Source organism: Rhamphochromis sp. 'chilingali' (genome assembly GCF_963969265.1).
Source record: "Rhamphochromis sp. 'chilingali' genome assembly, chromosome: 1".
In the NCBI taxonomy this organism is placed as follows: Eukaryota; Metazoa; Chordata; class Actinopteri; order Cichliformes; family Cichlidae; genus Rhamphochromis; species Rhamphochromis sp. 'chilingali'.
The window spans coordinates 3,716,074-3,731,343 of NC_137929.1; the positions used below are offsets into that span (position 1 = coordinate 3,716,074).

Sequence of the window (15,270 nt, forward strand, 5' to 3'; positions counted from 1 at the left end):
AGGTAAACTTGATCAATTTACTGTTGTTTCGTACCACATCTGCTCAGCATAAAACAACAAGGATTCTTAAAATATAAGATTAGTTATTGCACCCTGATTACACTTTAACATCAGTCTTTGTTCATGTTTTCATTTTCAGACTCAACGTCTGTGAACTTCTAGCGGAAAACTGTGAAGCTGTGTCCTCAATGCTCAGCTCTCAGTCCTCTACTCTGACAGAGCTGGACCTGAGTATCAAAAATGTGCAGGATTCAGGAGTGAAGATTCTGTCTGCTGGACTACAAAGTTTAAACTGTAAACTAAATACTCTGAGGTCAGATCAATTGACATTTTGTTTTTTTTAAATGAACCAATTAAACATTTTATTCAAGGCTTCCGGTTCCGGCGCTCGTGGGGATGGACACCTAGTACGAGAGCTCTCGACTGAAACTTATTAAAACTGCCCCAAGTAAATTAATACACTATCTAAGTGCACATAAAGAGGAAAAAGGGGTTTAAATGATGTCCAGAAAGAACAAAATAGCTAAGAAGTTAACGTTTGAAAACGTGGAAGATGGCAATGTGCAGCTAACAGAAGGGGCTAACGTTAGCCCCTATAGGGCTAGCCGAGGCCACTCTCCCACTCCTAGCCGCGAGGATTCTGGGACAGAAGATGAGGTTGACCCAGCAAGTTTGACGCTGATACTGAAAGAACTGAGAGACGTTGGGAAAGAGGTGAAAGAATTTCGAAAAGACACGAAAGCGCAACTGGTGGAAATAAGGGGTGAGTTGGATAAAGCCAATGCGCGGCTTAATGATGTGGAAACCAGGGTTGCAGAACACAAAGATAAGCTTCAGAACACAGACGAGATTTTGTCTGAGATACTAACAATGCAATTCAATGTTATTTATATAGCGCCAAATCACAACAAAAGTCACCTCAAGGCACTTCATAAATACAGAGAAAAACCCAACAATCACATGACCCCCTATGAACAAGCACTTTGGCGACAGTGGGAAGGAAAAACTCCCTTTTAACAGGAAGAAACCTCCGGCAGAACCAGGCTCAGGGAGGGGCGGGGCCATCTGCTGTGATTGGTTGGGGTGAGAGAAGGAAGACAGGATAAAGACATGCTGTGGAAGAGAGACAGAGGTTAATAACACATATGATTCAATGCAGAGAGGTCTGTTAATACATAGTGAGTGAGAAAGGTGACTGGAAAGGAAAAACTCAATGCATCATGGGAATCCCCCGGCAGCCTACGTCTATTGCAGCATAACTAAGGGAGGATTCAGGGTCACCTGGCCCAGCCCTAACTATATGCTTTAGCAAAAAGGAAAGTTTTAAGCTGATCTTCAAAGTAGAGAGGGCGTTGTTAAGATTCAAAGTTGAGGAAGGAGAGTACACACCACCCATGGTCCAGAAGGTCTTTGGTCAAACAATGATTTTAATGAATACACGCGTGGGAAGACACTCTGTACGCAGACAGCCAGTAGTCCTCGACTTAATCAAAGCATGAACAGATATTTTATAGCATCAGGGTTTGTTTACTGACGCCCCTTCATGCGTCACCGGTACATTTTATACATAGATCAGATCAACATCATCATGACTTTTCACCCAGAAAACCATCTTCTACTTTCATGGCTTGGTACTTTCCGTTCTGATCTTAAAATGAATTGTTCCTCTTTCTTGCCGAGACACCAAGAAACGGTTCCTCTTTTACCAAGACACTTTTGCAGTTACAGCCAAACATAACTAACCTCTCCTCTAAATAAATCTAATTTAAAGTGTGTGTGTGTGTGTGTGTTGACCCCACATGCTCTTTGTGTCACCTCTTCACCTACTGTCTGTGTCTCGTCCTCAAATGCTCTTTCTCAATTCACCTGTTGCACTTCTGACCTTTTACCAGACCAGAAGCTCACTGAGACTATGTGTATGTCTTCTACTAAATAAATGTTTTAACCAAGGACCTCTACTAAAACCTTAATATAAAATGACCTGATATAAGTGTTTTGTAAGCATGTATTGCGATTCCTTCTATGGCTCCAAGTCACTTGCACAATAGATTGTCCGAACATCGCGCCGAACAAAGCTTCCGACCCCCAATTAATTGACCGAGCTCCAACTCTTTAATAAGCACAGATATGCATTGTGTATGAAATAGTCATAACTGCTTAAGGCCTTCTTAAAGCTATCTGTTACATTGTTAAAGCCTCGTCTTAGCCTGCGGCTCAAAATAACTATCTGCTTTCACTTCTGCATACAACTTCCTGTCAGCCTGCAACTCAGTCTTTCTGAAAGAGACACTGTTTAAACCTCTGAATGCAATATCCATGCTGCAGATTATATTATTAATGCAATGGTAATAATGACAATTATTTAACAATAGCAGTAAAATAATTTCCCTTCTCGACACTCCCTCTTTTGACCTCTGGAACACCAGAGGTCACAATACATTGTGTCCTCACGCAGACCCTTCTCTGGTGGTCTCGAACCTCGAGATCTCCAGGATCCTCGCCCCTCCTGTGGTCGCCGAGATCGATCTTCTGCAAAGGAAACAAAACACCTTTTCCTGCATCTCCCTAACTTATCCTTTTTGGGACTCTTTAATCAAAAGCATGATCCTAATTATGCTCTTAACTTATTGACTTGTATTTATGTATATTCTTCAACGTTCCTCATCACTTTAAACTCTTTAAGCCCTGCTTTCACGTCCAGTTGCTCGCTCTATTTTTCCCTTATCTGATCATCAACATCCTGTGCACAAATTGTCGCTGCTACAAGTTCCTCTACTCTAAAAGAAAACAACCACTTTAATCAATTAAGTTTAAGCATATAAGCAATTACTCCTGTATACATTTCATCATAGCTAAATGCTGCCTTGAAACAACTCCTATGTGTTAACACTAACTTCATTTTAAAACCTCACATTTCCTATGTTATCACCTGTTTTGGTATAGCCTTTTTATTTCATTTGCTCCCTTTAATGTAACAATACCTTCTAATTCTAATTTATCAGACTTAACCAAAATATATGCTTTCCTTCCTCTTTGGTCCTTCTTTAAGTTCAGTCAAAAAGCTAAATGAATTTACGGCCTTTTGCCTGGAATCAATACTGTCATGTGTGTTTCTTAACTCTGTGTCTGTAAGCGTGTGCAATCCTTCATGAACTCATATTATCCTCACAGTAGATTGGCTAATCATAGCGCTAGCCAAAGGCTCGTGACCCTCCAGAGACAAATTTGAGCCACAACTCCTTTAAAAGCACAAAATGCAATATGTATAAAAATCATTTCTATTTATAAGCTCCCCCTTTATCCTAAAAATACCTCCTATGTAATATCTGTATGTGTAAGCCTACATTATAACCACTACTTCTAGAAATCAAAAAATCAAACCTGTTCTACTCCTTCAACCCTCACTAATTTTCCCTCTAAGATTTATTCACAGCTTTGAAAAACCGGCATTGTATCTTCTAAACAGGATTCAGTTCTGTCATGGTCCTGGGCCATGTTGGCCCAGTATTCTTGGTTCCTTGTATTTTCGCTCCTTATTTAGGCCAGGTTTTCTGAGGTGTCCTGTTGTGGTGTTCCCTAAGTGTTTTTTCCCTTTGTGACTCTTACCCCCTTGTGCCCCTCTGTGTATTTATGAGCTCTCGTCTCTCTTTGTGTTTATTCCATGTTTCCCCCAGCCTGTTATGTCTGTGTTCTCCCCGTGCTTTCTCTCCTCCTGTCTGAACCTCTGTGTACTTCCTGTTTTACTTTGACAGTCTCTCGTCCGTATGCGTAATGTTGTGTTCACTCCTGCCCTGTCTCGTTATGTTTATCAGTGTCACCTGTGTTCCCCACCTGTGTGTAATCTCCCTGTGTTCTCTGTGTGTATTTCCCCGGACCTCCCTGCATCCTCGTTTCTGGTTTGTGTTATTAGCTTACCCAGTTTAGGTTGTTTTTCCACCAGTGCTGTTTTGTGCCCACCGTTGTAAATAAATATTCACCTGCACCAGAGCTGCCGCCTTTTGGGTCCTTTTCTACAACTCCACACGGCTTGCCTCGCAAACCGTGACAAGTTCACTTTTAATCCTTTAACCTTAACTTAAAAATAACAGTTTCAGTTTTACCATATCCAAATGATCAAAAACCCAAAAGGTCCTGAAATGATCCTAAATTATTAAACAATTAAATTATTAAACCCTAAACCCCCCTTTATCTTGATACATTTCATGTGTCAAGATACTATACAAAACTTAAAAATGCTCAGTTTTCCTCACTCATGTTCCAATCTATGTCATAAAATAAACTTAAAACAGAACAGTTATCAGTCATGTGTTTCTTCAATTAATGATAACTGAGTTATATCAAAAAATATTTCCCCTTTAGCATTTGGCATCCTCCCAACAATATACTATAATCCCATAATCTAACCCCACCTAATAAAACAAAACAGAAATTTTCTCTGGTAAAAACAAATTGTTTGTCCACATTAATTCATCCTCACTCACATTCAGTCTCACATTCACTCACATGCAGTCACACCATGTATTTGCTGATAGTGGAGCCTCCCGCACGATCAGATACTCCACCCTCAGCAAAATGAGCTCCGTCATTTTTTATTTTCCATAGGAAAATATTTCTTTATGCTTTTGGACTGGATTGACTCGCATAAAATCCTTTTTACAGGGACTTACGACCTTGATCAGTCCCCACAGGTAGCTTTCTCCTCAGCCAATTGTAATCTGGAAAGCCCCCTTATATTTGCTCTTCCCGAGAATTTTCAGCGCCGTTATTCACTGTTGCAGGCCTGCTTAAAACAGAAATGAAAAACTAGAGCTGATTGTTAGCTCATAAAAACAAAACAAAGTCACCTGACCGGTTTTCTTTAAGTGCACTGTTACAAAATAATGGGCCCCTCCCAGACATGTCCCTGTTTCCTAAAACTCCCTCTATTTAAAACAAAAATACCAACAACAACCTACCTGACAGAATCAACCCATCACCACAACAACCTTAAACACACAAATCTTGCCACCACATAATTTCACCTCCTCAATACACCAAAAGTCCCATTAAACCCACTCAATTTGCACACAAAAATCACCCCCTTATGCTCTATAACATACTTCAATTCAGCATAAAACCCCCTGACAACAACATATCACTAAACTATAAATTTCCTACCCAAATCTGCACTCCTCTTGTCTGCCGTGCTTCCTCTCCTGAAAGTCACTCCCTCAGTCATATGGCTTCTTCTATTCCTCAATTACAAACTCAAATATATTTTATTAAACATTCACACCATTGTATCATTCATACAAAATAACAAGCTGTTCTTCATTGCCTATGTTTATGTTCTTAGCCAGGTTTAATCTCTATCTCTGCAATAAACTCCATGAGCTTGTCTTGTCTTTATAAGTTTAATGCATTTTCTGTTTGTGTATGTGAATTTGCATATGTTGCTTTTGCAGTGTGTCAGACTCCTTCATAATTTTGCCTATAAACAGTCAATTTTCTCCTCCCCAAATTTACTAACCCAAATTCTGATTTCCTACCTTAAATAGCAGCATTCCTTGTCCTCAGCCAGAAGGTAGGGCTCCACTTGCCACTTTCCACCTCCACCCTAGCCCAGCGGCCTTACCCGTCAGGTCCCGTCTTCTTACTGAAGCCGAGAGTAATCGTGACTGTGCCTGCCTTAGGTTGTCCCAGGGTTTCGAGGTGGGATCTTACCCGTCATGGGCTATCCAGCCTTCCATACTCGCCCGATACGGGGCCCAAGTGGGCAGGGGAGGGAACACACTGGCTCTGGGAATTAAAGGAATGTAAGCTGCTTCCTTCATTGCATCTTATATTAAACTATCTTACTTCTGACTCCTTCCTAGAATAATTTCACCTATGGCACTTTGTGTATGTGTGTTTTCTATTCATTAATGTAATTGTCAGTTATCTTCCCTCTCCATTTTACTTTATTTATCTGTTTGTTTGTAACGTTCTACTTTAGTTCTACTAAACCGTGATGTAAAAACAATACTCCCTTATTTCACGCACACACTCTGCATTTTGCCTACGCACACACTTCTCTCTTAGACTTCCTCTGTTCACACATCACCTTGCACTCACTCTACTATCAACTTTCATAGTGTTATTATTATTTAGTATTTTGTACACCTCACACAGAATCATTCAAATCGAGTACTCACAGCATTCACATCACAACCTTCAACTTTCACTTTCGATCCTGCAAGACGCAGAGATGGACATCTCCTTCACCTAACATAAAACTAAATTACCATATCAACATACAATTACTGAAATTCAAACTCAAATACACCGTTTGTTTTAATAAAGTCAAAGAGTAAACAGGTGTACCAAGTGTATGTACTTATGTGTTTTAAACTGAAAGAAAAACAAACTCAAACTCTTATAACATCACTCATGCCTCTCTCAAATTAAAAACACTTTCAAACTTTAAAACATCCTACTTTACATCACCAAAGAAATACCTCTCACACCTTTATTCATCATGTCAAAGCTTCTAGTCACCGCATTCACACACTTAAAGTGTGACCAGAGTTGAGGAATATAACTCAACACACTTTCCTAAGAGTATTTTAGACATGCTTGTCATAATCAAAAAGAGCAAGTAAAAAACAAACAAACAAAAAATTGAAACCTCCATTAATTCTCACCGCACACACAAGAAATTGAAAAAATAAACCCACCAGCAACTAATGCTGGAGAAAAGTTACTACTGAAAGTGATGTGTTAGTCTTAAGTATATACAGTGCACTCAATATATTTATCTATCTACATCCAAACTCAGTCAATTACTATACATCCACTACGGCAACTCAAAACTTTATTTATAGTCCTCTAATAAACATAAATGGCATTTGAAACACACACTCAACACTGTTTGCAGCAGTATTTGTAAAACCAACTGTGGCTTAAACAGTTCACTGCTTACTCATTTGCATTTTCACTCACACACACACCGTCTAAAAATAGCAGCAGCATTGCCTCAGACTCCTTTCACACAGATCTTTTTATATTACAAAGACGTCTTATATTTACAACTACTGTCAGATCTGTCAGCTTTAGCGCCTAACCAATTTAGACAAATTTAAAATAACCGCCCACCAATTAACCAGTATCAAGACTTTAACTGTTTCTGGCCTCATTCCTAAAATCCCTAACTCAATTTAAAAGCGTCAACCAACCCAAACTTTGCCTGAAGCTCTATTTTTGGCATTTCACAGCCAAGGCTTACCTCAAAGTGTTAAGTTAAAGTTACACGCCCGAAGACCAACTTCTCCTGTCCAAAAAAGCGCAGGTACCGTTCCAAACGGTAAGGAGACTCTAACTCCTAGTTTAATTCCAGGCTGCCCTGTACCCCACAGTTAAACCACACTGAACTATCCCTCTTCGCCGAGAGGTCAATGTCGCGCGTCCACGACAAGGAGGGAGCGTAACCTCCGGGCTCTGCGCTTCCTAGCAGACTCGAACTGCCGTTCTAGAATAATTTATAATACTTTGAAACAACAATCAACACCCGAAACAAGTGTATAACTGAGGCAGATCGACCCTGATGGACAATGGGGACTCTAACCCACAAATTGACCCACAAAGGTCTGACCTAATGACCAACCAGGACTTTAACCCACAAAATGACCAAATACCCTACCAAACTACTTGAGACTCTAACTCAATTTCTTTGGGACTTCAACCCAGTATTTAAACTTTTCTTATCCGACTCTTAACTGCTTTCATTTCTTCTTAGCAGAACTCTAACTGCTTCAACTCATGAGATTTTCATCAAAATCAAAACAGACATCCACCAGTAATTTCAGTGAGTAGACTTAAATTTTATCATGTCCAATTTGGCACACTTTGGAAATAATTCAACAGGTAGTGCCTTACCTTTTGGATAAGCCGGCTTATGCCCACTCACTTCGACCACTGGAATTCATGTCTGCCCGTCAGACCACCTCAGACCACCAAATTTCTCCATCTAAACCTCCAATCCTCCCTCCTCAACCACCGGACGAAGCCCCCAAATGTTAAGATTCAAAGTTGAGGAAGGAGAGTACACACCACCCATGGTCCAGAAGGTCTTTGGTCAAACAATGATTTTAATGAATACACGCGTGGGAAGACACTCTGTACGCAGACAGCCAGTAGTCCTCGACTTAATCAAAGCATGAACAGATATTTTATAGCATCAGGGTTTGTTTACTGACGCCCCTTCATGCGTCACCGGTACATTTTATACATAGATCAGATCAACATCATCATGACTTTTCACCCAGAAAACCATCTTCTACTTTCATGGCTTGGTACTTTCCGTTCTGATCTTAAAATGAATTGTTCCTCTTTCTTGCCGAGACACCAAGAAACGGTTCCTCTTTTACCAAGACACTTTTGCAGTTACAGCCAAACATAACTAACCTCTCCTCTAAATAAATCTAATTTAAAGTGTGTGTGTGTGTGTGTGTTGACCTCACATGCTCTTTGTGTCACCTCTTCACCTACTGTCTGTGTCTCGTCCTCAAATGCTCTTTCTCAATTCACCTGTTGCACTTCTGACCTTTTACCAGACCAGAAGCTCACTGAGACTATGTGTATGTCTTCTACTAAATAAATGTTTTAACCAAGGACCTCTACTAAAACCTTAATATAAAATGACCTGATATAAGTGTTTTGTAAGCATGTATTGCGATTCCTTCTATGGCTCCAAGTCACTTGCACAATAGATTGTCCGAACATCGCGCCGAACAAAGCTTCCGACCCCCAATTAATTGACCGAGCTCCAACTCTTTAATAAGCACAGATATGCATTGTGTATGAAATAGTCATAACTGCTTAAGGCCTTCTTAAAGCTATCTGTTACATTGTTAAAGCCTCGTCTTAGCCTGCGGCTCAAAATAACTATCTGCTTTCACTTCTGCATACAACTTCCTGTCAGCCTGCAACTCAGTCTTTCTGAAAGAGACACTGTTTAAACCTCTGAATGCAATATCCATGCTGCAGATTATATTATTAATGCAATGGTAATAATGACAATTATTTAACAATAGCAGTAAAATAATTTCCCTTCTCGACAGCGTCTGTCTCCTGAACTCAAACTGGGAGCTGCTTCCACACCCAGTCCAACATAGCCAGGCTTTCTTTGCTGCTTTGACAAAACCTCAAATCCCAGTCAGAGATGATGAGCATCATCACAGTGATGATCATTTCTCTGTAACCCAGGCTTTCTGCTTCAGGATCTGTGCACGCTCAGAAAACAAGGAGACCTTTAAACATCATTTCACTAAATGGATGGACTGAGCTCAGCCTACAGATGAACTGGTGCCAGAGATCATAAAGAACATCAAACAGTCAAATTCAACACTTTTAATGGAAATATGAGATTAATCTTAAAAGTAGAGATAGAGTAGAGATAGTGTCTGTCTCCCGAATCCAAACTGGAAGCTGGTTCCACAGAAGAGGGGCCTGAAAACTGAAGGCTCTGCCTCCCATTCTACTTTTAAATACTTTAGGAACAACAAGTAGGCCTGCAGAGCGAGAGCGAAGTGCTCTAATAGGGTGATATGGTACTACAAGGTCATTAAGATAAGATGGGGCCTGATTATTTAAGACCTTGTATGTGAGGAGCAGGATTTTGAATTCAATTCTGGATTTAACAGGAAGCCAATGAAGGGAAGCCAAAACAGGAGAAATCTGCTCTCTCTTTCTAGTCCCTGTCAGGACTCTTGCTGCAGCATTTTGGATTAACTGAGGCTTTTCAGGGAGTTTTTTTGGACATCCTGGAAGTAATAAATGCATGAACTAGTTTTTCAGTGTCACTCTGAGACAGGATATTTCTAATTTTAGAGATGTTGCGCAAATGGAAGAAAGCATGCAGGAAAAGTTTCAAACAAAACTAACATCACTGGAGGCTTACTCGAGGAGGGAGTCGCTCTGACTGTACGGGGTGCTGGAGGGAGAAGAATCGGGAGCTCCATCTATGGCCCACTTTGTGGAGAAGCTACTCCGGGAGAATCTCGCCATCCCACCATCAACACCGTTACAAATTCAGAGAGCACACAGAGCGTTATCGTTACTCCCTCCGGACGGCTCCCAACCCAGATCGATCCTGGTAAAATTCCTGTGCTTCACGGTTAAAGAAGAAGTGCTGAGGCTCGCTTGGCAAAAGAAAGGTTTTATGTGGAATTCCAGCAAGATTAACCTCGACCACGATTACCCCCCTGAGATCATGGCTTTGAGGAAGGAGTATGCAGAGGCACGAAAGGTCCTAAAAGAGAAGAATGTACGGTTTAGGACCCTCTACTCAGCGCGCCTTAAGTTTTTTTTCGAAGAAGGAGTGAAAACCTACAACACGGTGGAGGAGGCAACGGCTGACCTGGCGAGTCGGGGCCTGCCGGTAAAGGTGATTACACCACTGGCAACCCCCAGAGAAAAACTACAAAGATGCCCGCTGTGGCGGGGAGTTGGTGGTCGGCGTCCGCGTCAGATCCGAGGAGCTGCGGGATATAGAGAGAAGCTGCAAGTATACAGACGTGAAGAGAACGAATTTAATGTTATGTATTAGCTATGGACAACATGGTGAAATATGGTTACTGTCGAGCTAAAATGGGTGGGGCTTCTCGTGCTGTGAGTGACGTCGCAGTGGAAAGCCCCCTAACTCAGGGAGTAATAAGGGGTTTCCCTTCAAGTTGTGAGGGTGTCAGTGGAAGTGCTCCACTGTCAGAAGCCAGCTTAGGAGTTTTCAAGCTCCAGTTATGTTCAAATGTTTTCAGTTCATTCCTAACTTTTTTCACTTGTTACTGTTTTAAGAGGGGGTTGCCTGCTGCTATTGAGTTTATGCGCTGTGGTAACTTAATATATCTTTATGGGAAGTGAGTCAGTGAAAGTAATCTCTTTTAATGTTAACGGGGTTCTGAACGTGATTAAGATGAATAAGATACTGTCCAAACTAAGGAAGGAGAAGGCCCAGATTGCATTACTTCAGGAGACACACATGAACCAAGTAGATCACTTGAGATTGAAAAGAAAGGGTTTTAAATATGTATTCTCCTCTTCCGTTAAGTCCAAACACAAGAGGGGTGTGGCTACACTTATCTCTGGTACACTTAACTATGAACATATCTAAGAACTCTGTGACGAGGAAGGCAGATTGGTTAGAATAACAGAATGGATAGAGGGGTCTGAAATCACAATTTTAAATGTTTATGCTCCCCCCGGGGGCGATTGGCTATTCTATAGGAATAGGTTTGATTTATTGGTGGATTCTCAGGGGATAGTTGTCTGTGGGGGGGTTTTAACTTTAGACTTGACCCTAAACTAGACTCCTCCTCCCCGACCAACCAGGTAACAGCACTTACTAGAAAAGTCAATTCCTATATGGTAGAGATGGGGATAATAGATGTATGGGACCGCTACGCATCTACCAGAAATTTCACTCATTACTCTGGTTCCTTTAAAGTGTATGCAAGGCTGGACTACTTTTTTATGTTTAAAGTTGATAGGTTTAGGGTCAAAGACTGTGACATATTAACAAGAGATCTATCTGACCACAGTCCTATCTCTCTATCTTTGCAGGTGGCTAGGAAAAAACGTACCACACTGTGGAAATTTAACTCGCACCTTGATGATCCTGCCATAGTTTCCAAATTAAAGGTAGACATTAAAGAATTTCTAGATGTTAATGACACAGGAGAGGTATCTCCAACTAGTCTTTGGGATACGCTCAAAGCGGTAATGAGAGGTACATTAATTTCTATCGCCTCCCACTTAAAGAGAGTTAAAGGGCAAAAGTTAGCAGATCTACAGGTAAATTTAAAGTTGAAAGAATAGGAAGACATAAACACCGCAAATCCTACTGTAAAGCAGGATATCAGGAAAATACAGGGTGAAATTAATGATATTTACACCCAGGAGGCCCAAAATAACTTAATTTTTTTGAGGCAAAAATACTATGAGACAGGAGGGAAATCTGCAAAATATCTGGCACATAAATAACGCAAACAACTAGAGGAAAGTACGATATACCAAATCAAGGACCCCAAGACTAATATTCTGGAATCAAAATTAGAAGACATTCAGAAATGTTTTGAGACCTTCTTTAGGGAGCTGTACTCACAGCCCAATGCTACGGAGGAGAATTGTACTGATGCCTTTCTTAGCTCTCTAGAATTACCTTCACTCCCGTCTCTCAAAAATGAGCTTCTAACACATCCCATTTTAGTGGAAGAAATTAATGCTTTTTCCAGATTAAAACCAGGTAAGGCAGTTGGGCCGGACGGGTTCAGTTCTCAGTGGTATCGCACCCTGAGGGCAGATCTAGTCCCCACATTGCTGAAGTCATTTAACTACATCCTACAGGAGGGAGAAATCCCACCCTCCTGGAGGGAGGCAACTATTTCAATTATCCCAAAAGAGGGGAAAGATAAACGAGAATGTGGAAACTATCGACCAATCAGTGTCCTTAACTTGGATGACAAACTATTTACTTCTATTCTTGCTCGTAGACTGGAGAAGTTGGTACCTGACCTCATCGATTTAGATCAGACTGGTTTCATTCACTATAGACAAACAACTGACAACATTAGGAGAATATTACACATCTCTGCTCAAATACAAAAGAACAAAACTCAATCAATGATAGGAAGCTTGGACGCTGAGAAAGCCTTCGACTCGGTCAGATGGGTATTTCTGTATAAGGTTCTGGGGAAGTTTGGCTTTCACGACAAGTTTATTAGAGTAATCCAAGGTCTGTATGCTCGACCCTCAGCCCGTATTAAGGTGAATGGTGATCTCTCCAAGCCCTTTGCTCTGGAACATGGCTGTAGGCAGGGTTGTGCAATCAAACCACTTCTCTTTGATTTATTCATAGAAACATTAGGCCAAGCGATTAGACAAAATCATAACATTAGGGGTGTTGCATTGTCAGGAGTTGAACATAAAGTGGTAATGTTCGCCGATGATGTACTGGTCTGCCTGGAGGAGCCAGAGAGGTCTTTTAGTGATTTGATGTCTACTTTAAGTGATTTGGGGAAGTTATCTGGTTATAAGGTCAATATTTCAAAAACACAGGTGATGACTTTAAATTATACAGCTTCTGCAGCTTTACGTAGGAAATTTAAAGTAAATTGGGATAATGAGAAAATTAAGTACCTGGGAATATATTTGACTGCGGACCTCTCGGGGCTCTTTCAGGCAAACTACGAGCCAATATCTGCAAGTATAAAAGCTGATCTGCACAGATGGAATCTGGTCCCCTTCATGAGTCTCAGCTCCCAGGTAACTTTTAAAGCATGGATATCCTGTGGCCTTACAACATTCCTCTCTCTTACTCATAGAAATATTGTGCTCAGATTTGAGACCTTACAGGACAACCTGACAAAATACAACTTTCATAGATACTTACAGCTGAGATCATATATTGATCATGAATGCCAACTTCAATGATGCTGAGTCGCATTTTTTCCTCATCCTGAAAAATGCCACAACCATGACCCCTACTAAATCTATTTCTAAACTATACAAAGCCCTCTCTAGTGCCAGCAAGGATAACACTTTATACACTAAGGATAAATGGGAAAGGGAATCAGGGATTGCTATTTCTGTGGGGGAGTGGGAAAATGTTTTGTACTGCCAGTGGTCCACGTCCAGTTCTATGAGCTGGAAGGAACATGGCTGGAAGAATATTATTAGGTACTTCAAGACTCCATATCAGGAGAGGTACAAAGGGGCTTATATGCAATGCTGGAGACAATGCGGCTCGACTGTTGCTAACCATTTTCATGTCTTTTGGGACTGTCCCAAGTTAAAAAACGTTCAGGTCTCCTTAAGTGCAGTCTTTAACGTTCAAATACCTTTAGATTTTAAGGTTTTATACATGGGTTTGGTCCCCTTTCTGGAATGTAGGAGTGAGATTAAGTTGGTGCAATTACTCTTGGTGGCAAGTAAAAAAACAATTACTAGAAGATGGTTAAGCCCAGCCCAGCCTACCCTAGACGACTGGTTTGGGATCATTTTAGAGATATTTAGGATGGAAAAACTTACATATCTGTTAAGAAATCAAAAAGCCAAATTCTACCAAAGTTGGAACAATTGGATCCAATTCATCACCCCCACGAGGGCTGACTTCACTTGATCTCGCTATTACTTGGTTGTTTTTGTTTTGTTTTTACATTTACTTCTGTTACTATTGCTTGTTTATTTAGGTATTTGTTCACAATGATTGCAGCATGGGCACCCCTCCCAGTTTGTGTTTATAGTTCCATGTAATGTGTTCTATATATCTCCTTTGGGAGAGCATGCGAGCAACTGTCCTAGTAATAGCTAGTGGAGGTTAATATGCACCCGCTGATCACTTTGTTTATCATTTGCTCTCCTGGACTTAATCTAAAACCTGGAAGGACTTTGTTCCCATGTTATTCATATACTGCTATGCAGATGGTTTTTTCTTGTCCAATCCAAATAAAGATATAATTAAAAAAACCATTCTATTCAAGTTCATCCATATGATGTTGTATCTTAGTATGTTAAGGTTTCATCAAAAATAAAAAGATGGCATGTAATATAATAACAAACTTTACATAAGTATTATAGATTATCTTTTGTTTTTCAGACTGGGTGGCTGTAACCTGTCAGAGAGAAGCTGTGAAGCTCTGTGCTCAGTCCTCAGCTCCCAGTCCTCCAGTCTGAGAGAGCTGGACCTGAGTAACTCTGACCTGCAGGATTCAGGAGTGAAGCTTCTGTCTGCTGGACTAAAGAGTTCACAGTGTGCAGTGGAAACTCTCAGGTCAGGATTCAAACGTTAACACATATGATCATTTAAAATATGAATTATATTATTGATTGACTTATCTATAGAGCTTTTAGCTAAACTTATATTTATATTTGAGTGGATTATTAGACTGAATTACTGTGTAAAATTTGTCACAGTCATACGATTTTGTTTATTTATTTATTTTTTTAATTCATGTACTGGCCATTTTACATAAATTTGGCTAATCTTCTACAATATATACATTTGATTTCGTTAGGAACAAAATGTTCAAATTACATATTTTGCTGGATATTGGGTATTAATGAAATTATTATGTCTTTAATGACACCACATTTCCATATGTAGGAGGTTACTGGTGGTATTGTTTCAGTGTCTGAGTTTTCCTTGCAAAGAAACATCTGGAATTTAACAATACATGTTTTAAAGCTGTTTTCTCCAAAGGGATTTGTATTAGTGATGGTAAATTTGATTCTTTTTACCGAATCGAGTTTAAATGAGTC

General features: G+C 40.3%; 1 protein-coding gene across 1 annotated transcript in view; it reads left to right on the top strand.

Annotated features, from left to right (window-relative positions):
• LOC308399225 (protein NLRC3-like) overlaps window positions 1–15,270 on the top strand; it is a 63,518-nt gene that overhangs the window by 25,991 nt on the left and 22,257 nt on the right. Inside the window, exons 7-8 of the mRNA XM_080886351.1 lie at window positions 140–313; window positions 14,609–14,782. Coding sequence (XP_080742477.1) covers window positions 140–313; window positions 14,609–14,782 — 348 coding nt within the window. The remainder of the gene's footprint in view (window positions 1–139; window positions 314–14,608; window positions 14,783–15,270) is intronic.